This window comes from Ovis aries, chromosome 1 (genome assembly GCF_016772045.2).
Source record: "Ovis aries strain OAR_USU_Benz2616 breed Rambouillet chromosome 1, ARS-UI_Ramb_v3.0, whole genome shotgun sequence".
In the NCBI taxonomy this organism is placed as follows: Eukaryota; Metazoa; Chordata; class Mammalia; order Artiodactyla; family Bovidae; genus Ovis; species Ovis aries.
Window position 1 is genome coordinate 125,512,370 of NC_056054.1, and position 23,222 is coordinate 125,535,591.

Genomic DNA, 23,222 nt, shown 5'->3' on the forward strand with positions numbered 1-23,222 from the left:
AAGAGGATGTTTCTGAAGTGTGTGTGTCTTCTCCTTCCCTTGGACCTTTATATACTGTCAGTAATTGGCAGAGCATACCATCCATTCCCTGACATAGGCAGCAAATATGGAAGCAACATTATGAGCCAGTCACTGTTGACCTATAATGCTTTGCTTAAAATAGCTTCTTATTTTGGAGACTCATTTCACTTAAAGAGCATCATTTTAATTTTCCTCTGCCAAAGAATTTCTCACTTGAATCATGTGCCCAATAACAGATACCTATTTTGAAAACCTCCTATTGTTTAATATATATCTTCTTTTAAAAGGTTGATTCATGTCAATGTATGGCAAAACCAATACAGTATTGTACAGTAAAAAACATAAAATTTAAATTAAAAAAAATAAGAAAATAAAAGGTTTAGGAGGAAATGATAAAAAAAATCCCCTTAACTTTTTCTTTTTTATTTTTGCATCTACCTCTGATCACTTGAAAACAAATGTGTCTCTTCATTTTCTTGAATCATTGTAACGTCTTGCCAGAGTTCTTCACCCAGATACTTACTTCCCGATACCAATTGGTATCTTGTTGTAGAACTCAAGGATGCTCCTAATTCTCCAGGGCACAGAACAATATGTAATAACTAAAAGAAAAATAATCCAGAATGTCAGTAGTACTGAGAATAGAAACATTACAGTATAGCTGTGTGTTTGCAAATAAGTTTCTCTCTCTATGGATGTCTAAATCCAAACATACTCTTCCTTCTCACTCTTAACTAAACATCTGAACTTTCTATTGCCAAACAAGTAGCCAAAAAATATGTAGCTTTTTAAATTCAGTTCAGTTCAGTTCAGTTCAGTCACTCAGTAATGTCCTATTCTTTGCCACCTCATGGACTACAGCAAGCCAGGGTACCTGTCCATCGTCAACTCCCAGAGCTTGCTCAAACTCATGTCCATTGAGTTGGTGAGGCCATCCAACCATCTCATCCTCTGTTGTCCTGTTCTCCTCCTGCCTTCAAACTTTCGCAGCATCAGGGTCTTTTCCAATGAGTCAGTTCTTCGCATCAGGTAGCCAAAGTATTGGAGACGTAGCTTCAGGATCAGTCCTTCCAATGAATATTCAGGACTGATTTCCTTTAGGATGGACTGGTCTGATCTCCTTGCAGTCCAAGGGAATCTCAATAGTCTTCTCCAACAACACAGTTCAAAAGCATCAATTCTTCAGCACTCAGCTTTCTTTATACTTCAAATCTCTCATCTATACATGACTACTAGAAAAACCATAGCTTTGAGAAGACAGACGTTTGTTGGCTAAGTAATGACTTTGCTTTTTAATATGCTATCTAGGTTGGTCCTAGATTTTCTTCCAAGGAACAAGCGTCTTTTAATTTCATGGCTGCAATCACCATCTGCAGTGATTTTGGAGCCCAAGAAAATAGTCTCTCACTGTTTCCATTGTTTCCCCATCTATTTGCCATGAGCTGATGGGACCAGATGCCATGATCTTAATTTTTCAAATATTGAGTTTTAAGCCAATTTTTTCATTCTCCACTTTCACTTTCATCAAGAGACTCTTCAGTTCCTCTTCACTTTCTGCCATAAGGGTGGTGTCATTTGTATATCTGAGGTTATTGATATTTCTCCCAGCAATCTTGATTCCAGCTTGTGCTTCATCCAGCCTGGTACTTTGCATGGTGTACTCTGCTTAGAAGATACATAAGCAGGGTAACAGTATACACCCTTGACTTACTGCTTTCCCAATTTGGAACCAGTTCATTGTTTCATGTCCAGTTCTAACTATTGCTTCTACAGATTTCTCAGGAGATGGCTAAGGAGGTCTGGTATTCCCATCTCTTTCAGAATTTTCCACAGTTTGTTGTGATCCACACAGTCAAAGGCTTTGGCATAGTCAATAAAGCAGAAGTAGATGTTTTTCTGGAACTCTCTTGCTTTTTCTATATTAAAGTTGGTTTTATTTTTGCTTATCTCACTTGCTTAGGTGTACCACTATCTTTCATAATCAAGCAGATTCCAATACTTGTTATTTTTTACAGTAAGAACCACAAAATCTTCTATTGTACACTCAAATTTCAACCACATTGAGATGAGTAGTGATCCAGTACTTTATTGAATGCCTTCAGAAGGAACTTTCATCAAGCTTCTGATTCCATTTCTGAGAATTTTCAGTATTAGGCATTATAATCTTCTGACTCTGCTATGTTTAATCATGAATGATAGGCATAAAAAAAATATATCCTCCTTCCAATCATCATTATGCTTCAGTTTTCTTACCTTTTCTGTCCTCCTTGCAATTTGTAATTTTAAGTCTGCTTCACAAATTCTCTACAGTAAACATTTTGCTTTTCAATGCCACTGCCAAAGCAGAATTTCTGGCCACAATTCCCCTGGTTTACTGAAAAGACTTCCATCTTTATTGCATTATTTCTAAACCTTTTCACTCAAGCCTCTCCATACCTAATGATGCCTGCAGAACCACCTCTATTCTGTGCATCATGGAATAACCAGCTCTGGTTGTAATACCTTGCACATAAGCTGGGCTCAATTAATATTTCTCTAATAAAAAATTGATAGATTAAGTCAAATTTCTGTTCAAATATTTGTGTGTCATTTACAAACTAATAGATATTTGGATTGATTCTCACTATTTTGTCATTTCACTGAGCTGAATGTCTCACCTGTTCTTTCACTAGTTAAAGTATGAAAGGGTTAGTTGTCCAGATGTGTCCAGCTCTTTGCAAACCCCATGGACTGTAGCCTTCCATGTTCCTCTATCCATGGAATACTTCAGGCAGGAATGTTGGGTTGGATAGTCATTGCCTTCTGCAAGGGATCTTCCCAACCCACGGACTGATCCCAGGTCTGCACTGCAGGCAGATTCTTTACTGTCTGAGCCACCAAGGAAGCCCTCTTTAACTAAGGGAGTCACACCGTTTCAAATTTTGAAGGTATGTTAAGAGTTAGTTTGTGAAGACTCTTTACTGGATAAGTAAGCTGTCTCATACATGCTTACTAAATCGTATTCTTTCAAAACTTCGTGGACTTCTTTTCCCCTTTACATTTGCTACTGTCCTTTTGAATCTCTCTTTGCAATTGGCATGAGATATCACAAGGTGAAAATATCTCCCTGAAATATCTCTTTAATGCTTCAATCCTTACTCTCTTTCCCACTAAGCAGTTTTAATCCCACATCCCAACTGTCAGTTTGAAATTATCTTAATTATTTTTCATTTTTTTATTCCTCACCTACTAAAATGTAAACACTGTGAGAGTAGAAAGTTTTTCTATAATTTTTCTACTTTGTCTTCAGTGTCTAGGATGAGACCCTTTCAAAACTACTCAAAACTATTGATCAACTAAGTGATTGAAAACAATTTCAACATCAATATATGCAAAGAAATACATTTGCATTTCCATCAAAAGCAGATGATATGATAGAATGTTTTGACTTTTGCATGCATTCTTTAGTCTCATGTGTTTGACACCTATCTCTGCTTCTTATTTCTCATATATGCTGGAAATTTCCGTTCCTTTCCATTATTCCTTTAAGTACTCAGGCCACCTCTTGTTTATTTTGGAATTTGCATTAACTTCCTGAATAAAGTATCATTCCTCCTCTCTTTCACCTCCAGCTCCACCCCAGACACAGAGAGATTTGCAAAGTCCAGTCCTGAAATACTGAGATTTCTGCTTATATATGTGAGTGCCTAAGCTGAGCACCAGAGAATTGATACTTTTGAACTGTGGTGTTGGAGAAGACTCTTGAGAGTCCCTTGGACTGCAAGATCCAACCAATCCTTTCTAAAGGAGATCAGTCCTAGGTGTTCTTTGGAAGAAATGATGCTAAAGCGGAAACTCCAGTACTTTGGCTACCTCATGCAAAGAGTTGACTCATCGGAAAAGACTGATGCTGGGAGGGATTGGGGTCAGGAGGAGAAGGGGACAATAGAGGATGAGATGGCTGGATGGCATCACCAACTCAATGGACATGAGTTTTAATGAACTCCGGGAGCTGGTGATGGACAGGGAGGCCTGGCGTGCTGCAGTTCATGGGGTCGCAAAGAGTCGGACACAACTGATCAACTGAAATGAACTGAACTGAACTGAACTGAAGTATGTGAAAAACAAGAAATAGGTGGGAAAGACATTATTTCTGATGCAGGTATAAAAAGAAATGCTTATATGAAGGACTCAAAGTTCAGCTTCACATTTGCTCAGTTTTCAATAGAGGCCATAACACCTCAAAACAAAAATTATTCTCAAGCAAATACACAGAGATTTGTTAGAAACAATGAACTGTTTTTATTGATAACAATGGACTTCCCCAACAGTAGGGTATTAGGATCATTACTCCAGAGGGTCAGAGATTAAGGGAGTAAATGTTAACATTGGGAAAAAAGACAGATGATACTACCATGGAGCTTCTGACCTCAAAGATGCCAATCTTAAGAATGGGTAGTCGAAGGTCAAAGCTCTGTCTTGCATGTAATTTCTTGCATATAGAAATCATGACTTTTCAGTCCTTGAATTAGCATTATCTTAGATGTGTGGTTTCAGACGTAAATGGTGTTTTAGGTGGTGATACTCTAGCAGCAAGAAAAATAGCATCTCCTGTAGCAGACTGGTCCGTAACTGTTGTAGCCAGAGCCATATCCACAGTCACAGCAGGAGCCGTATCCACAGCCGTATCTGGTTCCATAACCACAGCCATAATAAGGGCTCAATCCGCTGCCATAGCTGTTTTCACAGCCATAGCCATGGGAGTTTCCATAGTAGTTACAACGCATGTTGTCAAGGGGAGCAGATTCAGGTGGACTGCAAGGCGATGGTTCTGAAGTGTGTGTGTCTTCTCCTTCCCATGGACCTTTATATGCTGTCAGTAATTGGCAGAGCATACCATCCATTCCCTGACATAGACAACAAATATGGAAGCAACCATGATGTGCCGGTCACTTTTGACAATCGATAATTTGCCTAAAGTAGCTAGTTAGTTTTGAGATATTTAAAGAGCATCATTTTAATTTGCTCTGCAAGATAATTTTTTCATTAGAATCATGTGCCTCTAAACAGATACCCATTTTTAAAGTTTCCTATCATTTAATATATATCTTATATTAAAGATATGAGAAGCAACGTAGAAAAATTTTGCCCCTTTTCTATCTCTTCTTTCTTAAATCATTTGCCTCTGACCATAAGACAAGAATATTTCTACCTCCTTTCTTGAATCATTACAAATTCATTTATAGAAGCCAAAGATGCTGATGATTCTGCATTCACAAAGAAGCCCCCAACAAGAAACATTCTTGTCCAAACTGTCAATAGTGTTAAGAATAGAAATCTTATTTTATAGCTACATATTTATAAATGCTTCTCTATCTGTAGATGCCTAAATCCAAACATATCCTGTCTTCTCCATCTAAACAAACAAACACATTCAATCATCAAACATGTAGTCAAAATTGTTTTGTTATTGACCTTTTCTGCATATCTTACTTGTACAGATTTTACTTTCATATCACCTATTTCAGAATCAGGTAGGTGCCATTTTTTAAAAAATTTAACTATATTTGATTTACAATATTGTGTTAGTTTCGGGTGTAGAGCATAATGATTCAGTATTTTTGAAGATTATAGTCTAATAAAAATTATTACAACATAATAAATAATTCACCATGCCATATAGTATATCTTTATTGCTCATCTATTTTATAAACAGTTGTTTACATCTGCTAATCCATTGGCACTAACGTTCCTTCCCCTTTGCTATCTCCTTTCATAACCAAAAGATTGTTTTCTATATCTTTGGGTCTCTTTCTGTCTTACATATGCATTCATTTTAAAATTTTAGAGTTTTCATATAACTGAAGTAATACAGTATTTGTTTTCCTCTATCTGCCTTATTCCTCTGCCCAAACATCTTTCACTAAGCATATTCTCTAGATCCATCCATTTTGCTGCAAACTGTAGTATTTTATTTTTATGTCTGAGTAATATTCCATGATGTGTATATGTACACCATATCTTCTTAAATGAGCTGAGAGACGTTCGAGTTGCTTCCATATGTGAGCTATTATAAACAGTATTGCTATGAACCCTGGAGTGTATGTATCTTTTGAAGTTAGTGTTTTCACTTTTTCTGGATAGGTAACCAGGGGTAGAACTGCTGGATTATATGGCTGTCCTATTTTTAGTTTTTTATGGAACCTGCATACTGATTTCCATAGTGGTTGAACCAATCATTTACATTCCCCAAGAGTTGTTCAACTGGTTCCTTTTCCCATATCCTCTAAAACTTCTGATATTTACTGATTGCTTTGGTGATAGGTATTCTGACAGATGTGACTTGATATTGCATTATTGTTTAAATTTGCATTTTCTGATAATTGGTATTATTGAGCATCTTTTCTTGTCCTGTCAGCCATCTGTGTGTTCTATGTGCCTTTTTATGCCAATACTATGCTATTTTGATTACTGTAGTTTTACAATATAGTCAGTTTGGGTGAGTTATAGCTCCAGCACTATCGTTTTTTTCTGAAGAGTGATTTGCCAACAAGTGGTCTTTTGTTGTTCTAGTTTTAAGACTATTTTTCTATGAATTTTAGAATTATTTAAGGATTATTGTAGTTCTGTGAATTTTAGGGTTTTTTTTTTTTTTTGGTCTCGTTCTATGAAAAATATCATGGGTACTTTGATAGAAATTGCATTAAATCTGTAGATTTCTTGGAATATTCACTTCAGTTCAGTTCAGTCCCTCAGTTGTGTCTGACTCTTTGCGACCCCATGAATCGCAGCACGCCAGGTCTCCCTGTCCATCACCAACTCCTGGAGTTCACTCAGACTCACGTCCATTGAGTCAGTGATGCCATCCAGCCATCTCATCCTCTGTTGTCCCCTTCTCCTCCTGCCCCTAATCCCTCCCAGCATCAGAGTCTTTTCCAATGAGTCAAATCTTTGCATGAGGTGGCCAAAGTACTGGAGTTTCAGCTATAGCATCATTCCTTCCAAGGAAATCCCAGGGCTGATCTCCTTCAAAATGGACTGGTTGGATCTCCTTGCAGTCCAAGGGACTCTCAAGAGTCTTCTCCCACACCACAGTTCAAAAGCATCAATTCTTTGGCTCTCAGCTTTCTTCACAGTCCAACTTTCACATCCATACATGACCACAGGAAAAACCATAGCCTTGACTAGACGGACCTTTGCTGGCAAAGTAATATCTCTGCTTTTCAATATGCTATGTAGGTTGGTTATAACTTTCCTTCCAAGGAGTAAGCATCTTTTAATTTCATGGCTGCAATCACCATCTGCAGTGATTCTGGAGCCCCCCAAAATAAAGTCTGACACTGTTTCCCCTGTTTTCCCATCTATTTCCCATGAAATGATGGGACCAGATTCCATGATCTTAGTTTTCTGAATGTTGAGCTTTAAGCCAACATTTTCACTCTCCTCTTTCACTTTCAAATAGAGGCTTTTTAGTTCCTCTTCTCTTTGTGCCATAAGGGTGGTGTCATCTGCATATCTGAGGTTATTGATATTTCTCCTGACAATCTTGATTCCAGCTTGTGCTTCTTCCAGCCCAGAGTTTCTCATGATGTACTCTGCATAGAAGTTAAATAAGCAGGGTGACAATATACAGCCTTGACGCACTCCTTTTCCTATTTGGAGCCAGTCTGTTCCATGTCCAGTTCTAACTGTTGCTTCCTGACTTGCATACAGGTTTCTCAAGAGGCAGGTCAGGTGGTCTGGTATTCCCATCTCCTTCAGAATTTTCCACAGTTTATTGTGATCCACACAGTCAAAGGCTTTGGCATAGTCAAGAAAGCAGAAATAGATTTTTTTCTGGAACTCTCCTATTATAGCCATTTTAATAATAGTAACTTTTCCAATGCAAGGGATTGGGATATCTTTCCATTTTTGCGTATCATTTTCAATTTTCTTTATCAAAGTTTGTGGTTTTCAGAAGATACTTCTTTCACTTCCTTAAGTTGATTCCTAGGTATCGTTTGTAGAACCAATTAAATAAGATTGTTTTTACTCTCACTTCCTAGTATTTCATGATTAGTGTATAGAAACACAACACATTTCTCTATACTAATCTTGTAACATACAATCTACTGAACTAACTTATTAGTTCTATTAGGTTTCAGTGGAGACTTTAGACTTCTTATACAAAGTACATCATCTGCAAGTAGTGATAGTGTTACCTTTTTCTTTCCAATACATTTTATTTCTTCTTGTCTGCTGCAGCTAGAATGTCCAATTCTACTTTAAATAGAAGTGGTGAGAATGAGCATCCTTATCTTATTCCTGAATTTAGCAGGAAAGATTTCACCTTTTCACCAATGAGTATTATGTTGGCTGTGAATTTGTCATAAACAGTCTTTATTATATTCAGATATTTCTCCCTAAACCACCTAGATGATAGTTTTTAACTTGAATGGATGCCGATTTTTTAAAAACTATTTTTTCTTATTTATTGAAATGACCATGTATTTTCTGTCTTTTTTTTGTTAACATAGGTGTATCACATTGATTGATTTGCATATGTTAAACTGTCTTTGTGACCCTGGATTAAATCCAACTTGATCACGGTGAATGACACTTCTTTGTATTTTTTAATTTGGTTTGCTAACATTTTGTTGAGCTTTTTTGTTTGTGTGTGTGGGTTTTTTTTTTCTTGTTTTTGGTAATGTTTTTCTCTAGTTTGGTAGTAGGAAAATGGTGGTCTAGTATTGGAATAAATTAGGGAATGTTCCCTCATCTTCAATTAGTTGGAATAGTTTGAGAAAGATAAACATAAGTTATTTTATATATGTTTGGTATAATTCCCCTGGAATTTTTTTGAATTGCTGCTTTAATTTCACTTCTGGTGATCAGTCTGTTCAAATTATGTTTCTTCTTAACTCAGTCATGGTATGCTCTGTGTTTCTAGAAATTTGTGTTTCTTCTAGCTTATCCAATTTGTCAGTATATAACTGTTCACAGTATTCTCTTATGATTTTTCCTATGTCTGTGGTATCTCCCAGTCCTAGGGATTGCAAGGTAGAAAAAAATATTCCTTGAGGAGAAAATCTATGAGGTGGAGTGAAGTGAAGTGAAAGCTATTCAGTCGTGTTGAACTCTTTGTGACATGTTAGACTATAGCCTGCCAGGCGCCTCTGTCCATGGAATTCTCCAGGCAAGAATACTGGAGTGCATAGCCATTCCATTCTCAGGGGGGTATTTTCAACCCAGCGATCACACCCAGGTCTTTTATATCTTCTGCACCGCATGCAGATTCTTTACCATCTGAGCCACCAGAAAAGTCCATATATAGTCCTAATTACGGGAATCTTTAGAACATATTTCACATGGATATTTAAAACCTACTGTTTAATAAGCCTTTGATCTTGACTAAAATGTCTTACTGCAAGATGATACTTAATTTGAGTTATCAAAATAGACTCTAGAGAAGGCGTTCTCACCGAGGGCACGCTGTCCCTCACCCGGATCATCTCTCCTTCGGGCCCATGGAGGCGCTCCAGGAGCCGCCAGTCCTCAGCTGGGTGGGAGGGGTCTGCAGTACAGGTAAGCAGACCACCACACAGGAGCATGTGCTAGAAATAAAATATTTTCCTACTATGGACTGATCTTTTTACTCCTGTGGAGTTTCAAAAATATTGATATCAAACTTTTGCATAAACATGTTCCCAAGACATATGCTTTAAAAATGTAACATAAAGTTATTCTTTAATTTCTGAGCATGAAAATATGCATGATTCCATGCCCATTATGTTGACATGATGTTAACACTATATTTTGGGTAATAAATTACTATACAAAATGGCTCAGTCAGAGTGCAAAAAGTCAATAACAGGTAATTTATATTCTGAGGGGTTTTGCTTCCTCATCATAAAAGTGTTTTTAATTAGGGCATACGTATGTGTATACCATAGAATGACTTCTTTTATGTTACAAAGCTATTATATTAAATTCAGACTAAATCAGGATTACAGTACAAATAAACATGGGTATTTTAAAGCTATTAAACATGAATTTAAAACTACAGAATAAGAAAAATGAGGTTTCAAAAATTTAATTTTTATTAGACTATAGTTGATTTACAGTGTTGTGCTAGTTTCTGCTATACAGCAAAGTGAATCAGTCATATACACACTTATATCCACTCCTCTTTCAGATTCTGTTCTTATATAGGTCGTTACAGAATATTGGGTAGAGTTCCCTGTGCTATACAGTAGATTTTTATTAGTTATCTATTTTATATATAGTAGTGTGAATATGTCATTTTCAACCTCCCAGTTTATCCCCCTCTGTCCCCCCTTCCCCTCACCACCCCTTGGTAACCATGCTTGTTTTCTACTTTTGTGATTCTATTTCTGTTTTATAAATAGCTTCATTTGTACTATTATTTTTAGATTTCATAGAAATCTAAAGAAATATCATATATTTGTCTTTCTATGTCTGACATACTTCACTCTGTATAAGAATTTCTAGGACCACCTTGTAATTGCAAAAACAAATTATTTAAAATTAAAATTTATGTTTGGGTTCTAAAAAGTGCATATTTAAATAACATGTATTAAATGATAATCACAAAAATAAATATATATAGCCAAGAGGGGGGAAAAAAGGAAAGTGAGATAAAGGGAATAACATTTATTGAGTAAAATTCCCGACCAGAACACTAAATAGATATGAAACATAAGGAAAACAGTTATATAAAAATAGTTAAGCCTCATTTTAGAAAGAAGAAATTTGCATTTAGAAAATTTAACCATATACTCAAACGTCTTTACAGTATATGTGGCTCTCCAATGTTTGAATACATGTTTGATTTGATTCATCCATTTTTATGAAAGAATACTGAGTCCAAATTATGTATCAGGGACTGTACTTAGAGCTGGTTTCAAGGATGCACAGAATGGGAGTTGAGTTGTCTTTACTGTTTTAAGCCAGTATCCAGAGATCTGAATGGAAAGGTATTAGAAATAATGCAACAAAGATAAAAGAGCTTTTCAATAATCCAGGGATACTGTGACCAGAGAGTGTGTTGGCTGTGGCACTGAAAAGTAAGGTGTCTGTACCAGAGAATTTGTCAAGTAGAATTTATAGTTTTGCATTTCAAGGTGGACAGAAAAGGTAAGAAACTGAAGGATAAGAAAAATGGAATGGGAATATATGTTCTTAATGTTTATGGTTAGGGATGAAACATAGCAGAGTGTCAGATTAGACCAGTGACCAATATCAGAAAAATAGGTAGAATGATTTCTTAACTGAAGGAAAAATGTCTGATAGTGAAACTTCTCAACAATTGAAGTTGGCAGCCTTGTGAAAATCCCTGCTAAAGACATTCAGTAAAGTGCTCAACCACGACTTATTCCTTTGTTGTTGAAATTCAAGTGTATCCAGTGGAAAGAATGATCTTGACTTTATACTCCCTTCCAATTCAGATCTCATGGTTGTTAAAGTGAAAAATAATCTAAATTTTGGAGTTTGCCAGATTCTGAAAATGAGATTTAAATAAAACATAGAAACTAAGATAAGCAAAAAAAAAAAAGTCCCCCTACCCTAACAAATAAAGCAACATGTTTTCTTTGGACTGAAAGAAGTTTGGTCATTAAAGTCTGAATGTTTGATATGAAGTTACATTTCAATCAGTGAGGCAAGACATAGTTTCAAAAAACTTTGACAAGTGCTTTGATAAGAACCAAGAGGTGGTGATGGTGGCTTAGTTGCTAGGTCATGTCAGACTCTTTGCAACCCCATGGACTATATAGCCCGCCAGGCTCCTCTGTCCTTGGGATTTCCCAGGCAAGAACACTGGAGGGGGTTGCAATTTCCTCCTTCAGAGGATCTTCTAGAGCCAGGGATCGAACCCACATCTCTTGCATTGCAGGCAGATTCTTTCCTGAGCCACCAGGGAAGCCCCAGGAGCCAAGAGGAGGATGATCCAGTTCAGACAATAGCACGGAGGAAAGGCATCTCACAGGAGCTGATTACAGATCTGAGTTTTCAGTACAAATAGTTTTTTTTTTTTAAGCAGAGAAATTTGGTGGCAAGAAAAATATTAACATTAGAAGGAATGATACTCATTTTCCTCCTTTACATGTTGAAAAGGTAAGTGTGTTAGAGAGGATTATTTAGAAGAAAGGAGACATATATTTCAAAGTCACAATGAACATTTTTGTAGAAGGTTGAGAACTTCTGATTAATGTACATATGAATAAGGATAAAATTGAGTTTTGTGGTACTTGATGTCATGAATATACTAGGAACTGAAGATGGGCTTTTGCTGTAAGTATCAAAGTGACCCTACTTACCTTTAGCCTTTGAACTAAATGTGTAAGGAACAGTAGTGATAGAAGAAGGCAAGAATGATTGAGTGAGGGGAATGGACTAACATCTCATAACACAAAACTCTGATAAGGCTGTATGTGAAAAAATGAGTTTCTGGTCTAACTGAGGACTTCTGATTCTTCAGCCAAATCAAGTTGATTACACTGTTAAAGTCTCCTCAATGGTGATACTCTGGTAGCTAAAAAAAAAGGGAGAAAAAGAGGGCTGCCCCACTTGAACAGGCCCTTCCCCTGCCTGGTGCACGGATGAAGAAAATATAAGAAGGAACACATACAGCACACTGTCTCCACAACTATAAGTATTCACTCTTCCGGGGAAAGACTCTGTTTCGAATTATCAGATACTGATCAGATTCTTAGGATTCTCTTACCTTGGGCATGGGGTATCTCTTCACGGCTGCTCCAGCAAAGCACAGCCGCTGCTCCTTACCAGGATGAGGGGTATCTCCTCTCACCACCCTTCCTGACCTTCAGCTATTTCTGCTTTATTGACTATGCCAAAACCTTAGACTGTGTGGATCACAATAATCTGTGGAAAATTCTGAAAGAGATGGGAATACCAGACCACCTAACCTGCCTCTTGAGAAATCTGTATGCAGGCCAAGAAGCAACAGTTAGAACTGGACGTGGAACAACAAACTGTTTCCAAATAGGAAAAGGAGTATGTCAAGGCTGTATATTGTTACCCTGCTTATTTAACTTATATGCAGTGTACATCAAGAGAAACGCTGGACTAGAAGAAAACAAGCTGGAATCAAGATTGTCAGGAGAAATATCAATAACCTCAGATATGCAGATGACACCACCCTTATGGCAGAAAGTGAAGAGGAGCTAAAAGCCTCTTGATGAAAGTAAGAGGAGGGTGAAAAACTTGGCTTAAAGCTCAACATTCACAAAACAAAGATCATGGCATCTGGTTCCATCACTCCATGGGAAATAGATGGAGAAACAGTGGAAACAGTGTCAGACTTTATTTTTTGGGGATCCAAAATCACTGCAGATGGTGATTGTAGCCATGAAATTAAAAGACGCTTACTCCTTGGAAGGAAAGCTATGACCAACCTAGATAGCATATTGAAAAGCAGAGATATTTCTTTGCCGACTAAGGTCCGTCTAGTCAAGGCTATGGTTTTTCCTGTGGTCATGTATGGATGTGAGAGTTGGACTGTGAAGAAGGCTGAGTGCCAAAGAATTGACGCTTTTGAAGTGCGGTGTGGAGAAGACTCTTGAGAGTCCCTTGGACTGCAAGGAGATCCAACCAGTCCATTCTGAAGGAGATCAACCCTGGGTGTTCTTTGGAAGGAATGATGCTAAAGCTGAAACTCCAATACTTTGGCCACCTCATGCGAAGAGTTGACTCACTGCAAAAGACTCTGATGCTGGGAGGGATTGGGGGCAGGAGGAGAAGGGGACAACAAAGGATGAGATGGCTGGATGGCATCACTGACTCGATGGAGGTGAGTCTGAGTGAACTTTGGGAGTTGGTGATGGACAGGGAGGCCAGGCATGCTGCGATTGATGGGGTCGCAAAGAGTCGGACACGACTGAGCGACTGAACTGAACTGAACTGAACTGATCCGATTCTTAGGATTTGAGGAGAGTCAGACAAGGCAGGGGTAAGGAATGCAGAAAGGGTAGGAGAAAACGGACAGGAAGTTGCAATGATTCAGGAAAGGAGACTGGAATATTCCTTCCCCTGTGGTCAGAAGCAGGTATTTTGGAAAAATGAGAGAGAAAGGGAGGCAAACTTTCTGACATTCCCCAACAAGCTTGTTTTATAAGGTATCTGTTAAATGATAGGAGGTTTTGAAAATGATCAGCTTTGGGTCACACGATTCTACTAAGACAGTTTGTCAGCAGAACAAATTAAAGTGAAGCTCTTAAAATGAAACAGGAGTCTCCAAAATAATGAGCTACTTTAAGCAAACATTATTGATTGTCAGTGGGAACGTGACTGGCTCATCATGTTGCTTCCATGTTTGTTGTCTATGTCAGGGAATGAATGGTATGCTCTGCCAATTACTGACAGTATATAAAGGTCCAAGGGAAGGAGAAGACACACACACTTCAGAAACATCCTCTTGCAGTCCACCTGAATCCTCTTGCCTTGACAACATGTGTTGTAACTACTACGGCAACTCCTGTGGCTATGGCTGTGGATATGGAAGTAGATACGGCTGTGGATATGGCTCAGGATACGGCTGTGGATACGGGTCAGGATACGGCTGTGGATATGGGACAGGATACAGCTGTGGATTTAGGCCCTTTTATGGCTGCAGTTATGGAACCAGATATGGCTGTGGATATGGCTCTGGCTATAGCAGCTACTGGCCAGTTTGCTACAGGAGATGTTATTTTTGCTGCTAGAACATCACCATCTTAGCCTAGTCTGCTTCTGAAATGAGGAATCTAAAGATAATACTGCTTTGAGGATCTGTAACCCGTGATTTCTACTTGCAAGAAATTGTATGCTTGACAGAGGCTTTGACCTCCAACTACTCATTTTTAGATTGATGTCTTTGAGGTCTGAAGTTCAATGGTGATATCATCTGACTCTTCCGAATGTTAGCCTTTACTCCTTAATCTCTGAGTCTCTGTTATGACTGTGTTATTGATCCTAACATTCTATAGCCTGGATAACTCCTCATTCTCAATAAAAATGACTCATTGCTTCTAAAAAATCTTTGTGTACTGTTTATGAATTAGTCTTTTGTGAGGTACTATGGCCTCTTTCAAGACCTGGCTAAGAGGTTGCTTGACCCTTGAGTTCTTTGATATAATACAGGCATTTCTTCTTGTATTTGCACCACAAATAATACCTTATCCAACTATTTCTTGTATCTCACATGCTCAGGCACTCACATACACAAGCACAAATCTCACAGTATTCCAGAACCATGGTGAACCATGAAAATCTCACTGTGTCAAGAATGGAGTTGGAGGAGCAAGTGGAGGAGGAATGACACACATTCAGGTGGTCATGACAAAGTTCAGGTACAGGAGAGACAATCTGATTTCCTGAAGGAGAAATGGAATAGAAGAGATACTTCCCAGAAGTAATGAGAAATTGGAAGCAGAGTTGGGTGTTAGGCACTTGAGAATGAAGAACTAAGGAATGTATATTCTTTGCAGCCAAAGATGGAGAAGCTCTATACAGTCAGCAAAAACAAGACCAGGAGCTGACTGTGGCTCAGATCATGAACTCCTTACTGCCAAATTCAAACTTCAATTGAAGAAAGTTGGGAAAACCACTAAACCATTCAGTTCAGTTCAGTTTGGTTCAGTTCAGTCACTCAGTCGTGTCCGACTCTTTGCGACCCCATGAATCGCAGCACGCCAGGCCTTCCTGTCCAACACCAACTGCCGCAGTTCACTCAGACTCACGTCAATCGAGTCAGTGATGCCATCCAGCCATCTCATCTCTGTCGTCCCCTTCTCCTCCTGCCCCCAATCCCTCTCAGCATCAGAGTCTTTTCCAATGAGTCAACTCTTCACATGAGGTGACCAAAGTATTGGAGTTTCAGCTTCAACATCAGTCCTTCCAAGGAAATCCCAGGGTTGGTCTCCTTCAGAATGGACTGGTTGGATCTCCTTGCAGTCCAAGGGACTCTCAAGAGTCTTCTCCAACACCACAGCTCAAAAGCATCAATTCTTCAGCGCTCAGCTTTCTTCACAGTCCAACTCTCACATCCATACATGACCACTAGAAAAATCATAGCCTTAACTAGATGGACTTTAGTCGGCAAAGTAATGTCTCTGCTTTTCAATATGCTATCTAGATTGCTCATAACTTTTCTTCCAAGGAGTAAGCGTCTTTTAATTTTCTGGCTACAATCACCATCTGCAGTGTTTTTGGATCCCCAAAAAATAAAGTCTGACACTGTTTCCACTGTTTCTCCATCTATTTCCCATGGAGAGATGGGACCGGATGCCATGATCTTCGTTTTCTGAATGTTGATCCTTATGCCAAGTTTTTCACTCTCCTCTTTCACTTTCATCAAGAGGCTCTTCAGTTCCTCTTCAGTTTCTGCCTTAAGGGTGGTGTCATCTGCATATCTGAGGTTATTGATATTTCTCCCGGCAATCTTGATTCCAGCTTGTGTTTCTTCCAGTCCAGCATTTCTCATGATGTACTCTGCATATAAGTTAAATAAGCAGGGTAACAATATACAGCCTTGACGTACTCCTTTTCCTATTTGGAACCAGTCTGTTGTTCCATGCCCAGTTCTAACTGTTGCTCCCTGACCTGCATACCGATTTTTCAAGAGGCAGTCAGGTGATCTGGTATTCCCATCTCTTTCAGAATTTTCCACAGTTTATTGTGATCCACACAGTCAAAGGCTTTGGCATAGTCAATAAAGCAGAAATAGATGTTTTTCTGGAACTCTCTTGCTTTTTCCATAATCCAGTGGATGTTGGCAATTTGATCTCTGGTTCCTTTGTCTTTTCTAAAACCAGCTTGAACATCAGGAAGTTCACAGTTCACATACCATTCAGGCATGACCTAAATAAAATCCCTTACAAATATACAGTTAAAGTGAGAAATATATTTAAAGGACTAGATCTGATGGACAGAGTGCCTGATGAACTATGAACAGACTTAGTGACATTGTACAGGAGAAAGGAGTCAAGACCATCTCCAAGAAATAGAAATGAAAAAAAGGAAAATGGCTGTCTGAAGAGGCCTTACAAATAGCTGTGAAAAAAAAGAGAAGTGAAAAGCAAAGGAGAAAAGTAAAGATATACCCATTTGAATGCAGAGTTCCCAAAAATAGCAAGGAGAGATAAGAAAGCCTTCTTCAGTGATCAATGCAAAGAAATAGAGGAAAAGAATAGAATGGGAAAGACTAGAGATTTATTAAAGAAAATAAGATATACCAAGGGAATATTTCATGCATTTTGGGCTCAATAAAGGACAGAAATGGTATGGACCTAACAGAAGCAGAAGATATTCAGAAGAGATGGTAAGAATACACAGAATAACTGTACAAAAAATATCTTCACGACCCAGATAATCACGATGGTGTGATCACTCACCTAGAGCCAGACATACTGGAATGTGAAGTCAAGTGGGCCTTAGAAAGCATCACTACGAACAGAGCTAGTGGAGGTGATGGAATTCCAGTTGAGCTCTTTCAAATCCTGAAAGATGATGCTGTGAAAGTGCTGCACTCAATATGCCAGCAAATTTGGAAAACTCCGCAGTGGCCACAGAACTGCAAAAGGTCAGTTTTCATTGCAATCCCAAAGAAACACAATGCCAAAGAATGCTCAAACTACCACACAACTTCATTCATCTCATATGCTAGTAAAGTAATGCTCAAAATTCTCCAAGCCAGGTTTCAGCAATATGCAAACCGTGAACTTCCAGATGTTCAAACTGGATTTAGAAAAGGCAGAGGAACCAGAGATCAAATTGCCAACATCCGCTGGATCATGGAAAAAGCAAGAGAGTTCCAGAAAAACATCTATTTCTGCTTTCTTGACTATGCTAAAGCCTTTGACTGTGTGGATCACAATAAACTGTGGAAAATTCTAAAAGACTTAAAAAATTGCAAATAGAACTACCTTATGACCCAGCAATCCCACTTCTGGGCATACACACTGAGGAAACCAGAATTGAAAGAGACACATGTACCCCAATGTTCATCGCAGCACTGTTTATAATAGCCAGGACATGGAAACAACCTAGATGTCCATCAGCAGATGAATGGATAAGAAAGCTCTGGTACATATACACAATGGAGTATTACTCAGCCGTTAAAAAGAATTCATTTGAATCAGTTCTGATGAGATGGATGAAACTGGAGCCAATTATACAGAGTGAAGTAAGCCAGAAAGAAAAACACCAATACAGTATACTAACACATATATATGGGATTTAGGAAGATGGCAATGACGACCCTGTATGCAAGACAGGGAAAGAGACACAGATGTGTATAACGGACTTTTGGACTCAGAGGGAGAGGGAGAGGGTGGGATGATTTGGGAGAATGACAGTCTAACATGTATACTATCATGTAAGTATTGAATCGCCAGACTATGTCTGACGCAGGATGCAGCATGCTTGGGGCTGGTGCATGGGGATGACCCAGAGAGATGTTATGGGGAGGGAGGTGGGAGGGGGGTTCATGTTTGGGAACGCATGTAAGAATTAAAGATTTTAAAATTTAAAAAATAAAAAAACTAAAAATAAATAAATAAATAAATAAATAAATAAAATAAAATAAAAGAGATAGGAATACCAGACCACCTGACCTGCCTCTTGAGAAACCTGTATGCAGGTCAGGAAGCAGCAGTTAGAACTGGACATGGAACAGACTGGTTCCAAATAGGAAAAGGAGTGCATCAAGGCTGTGTATTGTCACCCTGCTTGTTTAACTTATATGCAGAGTACATCATGAGAAACGCTGGACTGGAAGAAACACAAGCTGGAATCAAGATTGCTGGGAGAAATATCAAGAACATCAGATACGCAGATGACACCACCCTTATGGCAGAAAGTGAAGAAGCACTAAAGAGCCTCTTGATGAAAGTGAAAGAGGAGAGTGAAAAAGTTGGCTTAAAGCTCAACATTCAGAAAACTATGACCATGGCATCTGGTCCCATCACTTTCATAGATGGGGAAACAGTGGAAACAGTGTCAGGCTTTATTTTTTTGGGCTCCAAAATCACTGCAGATGGTGATTGCAGCCATGAAATTAAAAGACGCTTGCTTCTTGGAAGAAAGTTATGACCAACCTAGACAGCATATTAAAAAGGAGACACATTACTTTGCCAACAATAGTCTGTCTAGTCAAGGCTATGGTTTTTCCAGTAGTCATGTATGAATGATAGAAATGGACTTTAAAGAAAGCTGACTGCAAAAGAATTGATGCTTTTGAACTGTGGTGTTGGAGAAAACTCTTAAGAGTCCCTTGGACTGCTAGGAGATCCAACCAGTCCATCCTAAAGGAGATCAGTCCTGCATGTTCATTGGAAGGACTGATGTTGAAGCTGAAACTCCAGTACTTTGGCCACCTGATGTGAAGAGATGACTCATTTGAAAATACCCTGATGCTGGGAAAATTGAGGGCAGGAGGAGAAGAGGATGGCAGAGGATGAGATGGTTGGATGGTATCACAGCTCAATGGATATGAATTTGGCTAAGCTCTGGGAATTGGTGATGGACAGGGAGGCCTAGCATGGAAGAGGCCTGGTTCATGCGGTTGTATAGAGTTGGAAACAGCTGAATAGCTGAACAGAACTGAACTGAACTGAATCAGTTAATTGCTATTGCATGCTGTAAAATGTATTTTTAACACATTATCTCAATTCATTTTCACATCCTCTTAAAATAAATAGAGTGGGTACTTGACAAATAAGACTGGGAGAAACAAGCTGAGGCTCAGAGTGATTAAGTCACTATCTTGAAATCACACAGCAATTGAGTGTCAGAGCCAAGTTCTCATAGTCTTCTGCTAGTGAGCTCACTGCCATATGCTTCTCCTGGCCAGGCCCTCTCCTGCTTATGGAAGCAGTATGTGCTGTGCTCTAAATAATCTGAAGAGAAAAAGAAAAGTCTGAGAGTTCCTCTCTAAGTCTGCTTAATGATTACACAACTCCACTGGTGGTAACAAATGCACAGAAAGACTTGTACCACTCACCTATCTGACGGGCCAGATCCTACTCAAGCCTCATGTCGAGTTCCCATCTTCTCAGAACTCTTTCCTGACTCTCACAACTCTAATAACCTTCCATTTTTTTTATAACTTTCATAACACATGGCTACAAAAACAATTACTTCATTTCTTCTTTAAATCCTACCTGTTACTCCTACATAAAATTATGAATTCACTGGGAACTAGGCTCATTGGCTGGATAGAGGAGAGATTCATACATAAATACATATATCAGCTCAGTTCAGTTCCGTTCAGTCACTCAGCCGTGTCTGACTCTTTACAACCCCAAGGACTGCAGCACATCAGACCTTCCTGTCCATCACCAATTTTCTGAATTTGCACAAATTCATGTCCATTGAGTCAGTGATGCCATCCAACCATCTCATCCTTTGTCATCCCCTTCTCCTGCCTTCAATCTTTCACAGAATCAGAATCTTTTCAAATGAGTCAGCTCTTTGCATCAGGTGGCCAAAGTATTGGAGTTTCAGCTTCAACCTCAGTCCTTCCAATGAACACCCATGACTGATCTCCTTTAGGATGGACTGGTTGGATCTCCTTGCAGTCCAAGGGACTCTCAAGAGTCTTCTCCAACACCACAGTTCAAAAGCATCAATTTTTCTGCACTCAGCTTTCTTTAAAGTCCAACTCTCGCATCCATCCACGACTACTGGAAAAACCATAGCCTTGACTAGACAGACCTTTGTTGACAAAGTCATGTCTCTGCTTTTTCATATGCTGTCTAGTTTGGCCACAGCTTTTCTTCCAGTGAGCAAGCATCTTTTAATTTCATGGCTGCAGTCACCACCTGCAGTAATTTTTTAGCCCAGGAAAATGAAGTCACTCACAGTTTTCACTTGCCATGAACTGATGGAACCAGATTGCATAATCTTTGTTTTCTAAATGTTGAGTTTTAAGCTGGCCATTTAATTCTCTTTCACTTTCATCAAGAGGCTCTTCAGTTCCTCTTCACTTTCTGCCATAAGGGTGGTGTCATCTGCATGTCTGAGGTTATTGATATTTCTCCCACTAATCTTGATTCCAGCTTGTGCTTCATCCAGCCTGGCATTTTGCATAATGTACTGTGCTTAGAAGATAAATAAGCAGGGTGACAGTATACAGCCTTGACTTAGTGCTTTCCCAATTTGGAACCAGTTCATTGTTCCATATTCAGTTCTAATTGCTGCTTCTTAACCTGCATACAGGTTTCTCAGGAGGCAGGCAAGGTGGACTGGTATTCCCATCTCTTGAAAGGTTTTCCTCAGTTTACTGTGATTTGCACAGTCAAAGGCTTTGGCGTAGTCAATAAAGCAGAAATAGATGTTTTTCTGGAACTCTCTTGCTTGCTCTATTTTATTTTATGTTTTTCAGTTGGATTTTCATTTATTTGCAACATAGGAACTAACAAAAGTAAAAAGTTTTAACATGTTTATTACTTGTAATATCATTAAAACCCACCAAATTCCTAGGAATATATTTTATAAAATATATATAAAACTCTACACTAAAAACTACAGAAAAATATTAAGAAAACTGAAAAAGATCTAAGTAACAATTAGGCAGATTAGACCCATTAGCATATTGCAAGTCTATCAGTTCTCCCCATTTTGATCTAAAAATTCAAAATCTCATTAGATTTTATACAATTGACTGACTAGCACTGTCAATTGTTCCATTTTAAAGTTTGGTGGGAGGAGGGTGTTATTTTTGTTTATCTCACTTGCTTAAGTGTACCACTATCTTTCATAATTAAGCAGATTCCAATACTTGCTATTTTTTACAATAAAAACCATGAAATCTTCGATTGTATACTCAAATTTCAACAACAGGGAGATGAGTGATAATCCAATACTTTGCTGAATGTCTTCAGAAGGAACTTTCATCAAGCTTCTGATTCCATTTTCTGAGAATTTTCAGTATTAGGCATTAATCCTTCAGCTGAGAAATCATTCAACCTTTTTTTTCTTCTATTGATCACTGGTATAATCTTCTGACTCTGCTATGTTTAATCATGAATGATAGGCATAAAGAAAATATATCATTCCAATCATCATTATGCTTCAGTTTTCTTACCTTTCCTATACTCTTTGCAATTTGAAATTTTAAGTTTGCTTCACAAATTCTCTACAGTAAACACTTTGCTTTTCAATGCCACTGCCAAAGCAGAATTTCTGGCCACAATTCCCCTGGTTTACTGAAAAGACTTCCATCTTTATTGCATTATTTCTAAACCTTTTCACTCAAGCCTCTCCATACCTAATGATGCCTGCAGAACCGCCTCTATTCTGTGCATCATGGAATAACCAGCTCTGGTTGTAATACCTTGCACATAAGTTGGGTTCAATTAATATTTCTTTAATAAAAAATTGATAGATTAAGTCAAATTTCTGTTCAAATATTTGTGTGTCATTTACAAACTAATAGATATTTGGATTGATTATCACCATTTTGTCATTTCACTGAGCTGAATGTCTCAAGTGTTCTTTCACTAGTGAAAGTATGAAAGGGTTAGTTGTCCAGATGTGTCCAGCTCTTTGCAAACCCCATGGACTGTAGCCCGCCAGGCTCCTCTATCCATGGAATACTTCAGGCAGGAATATTGGGTTGGATAGTCATTGCCTTCTGCAGGGGATCTTCCCAACCCAAGGACTGACCCCAGGTCTGCGCTGCAGGCAGATTCTTTACTGTCTGAGCCACCAAGGAAGCCCTCTTTAACTAAGGGAGTCACACCGTTTCAAATTTTGAAGGTATGTTAAGAGTTAGTTTGTGAAGACTCTTTACTGGATAAGTAAGCTGTCTCATACATGCTTACTAAATCGTATTCTTCCAAAACTTCGTGGACTTCTTTTCCCCTTTACATTTGCTATTGCCCTTTTGAATCTTTCTTTGCAATTGGCATGAGATATCACAAGGTGAAAATATCTCCCTGAAATATCTCTTTAATGCTTCAATCCTTACTCTCTTTCCCACTAAATGATTTTGTTCCCACATCCTAACTGTCAGTTTGAAATTATCTTAGTTATCATTTTTTATTCTTCACCTACTAGAATATAAACACTGTGAGAGTTGAAAATTTTTCTATAATTTTTCTACTTTGTCTTCAGTGTCTAAGATGAGACCCTTTCAAAACTACTCAAAACTATTGATCAACTAAGTGATTGAAAACAATTTCAACATCAATATATACAACCAAATACATTTGCATTTCCAT

General features: G+C 38.4%; 1 protein-coding gene across 1 annotated transcript; it reads left to right on the forward strand.

Moving 5' to 3' along the window:
- Positions 1 to 14,468: 14,468 nt before the first annotated feature.
- Positions 14,469 to 15,034, forward strand: LOC105605703 (keratin-associated protein 21-1-like). Its single transcript, XM_012107811.3, has one exon. The coding sequence runs from the start codon at positions 14,469 to 14,471 to the stop codon at positions 14,718 to 14,720; it is 252 nt and encodes an 83-aa protein (XP_011963201.2). The 3' UTR covers positions 14,721 to 15,034.
- Positions 15,035 to 23,222: the final 8,188 nt, after the last annotated feature.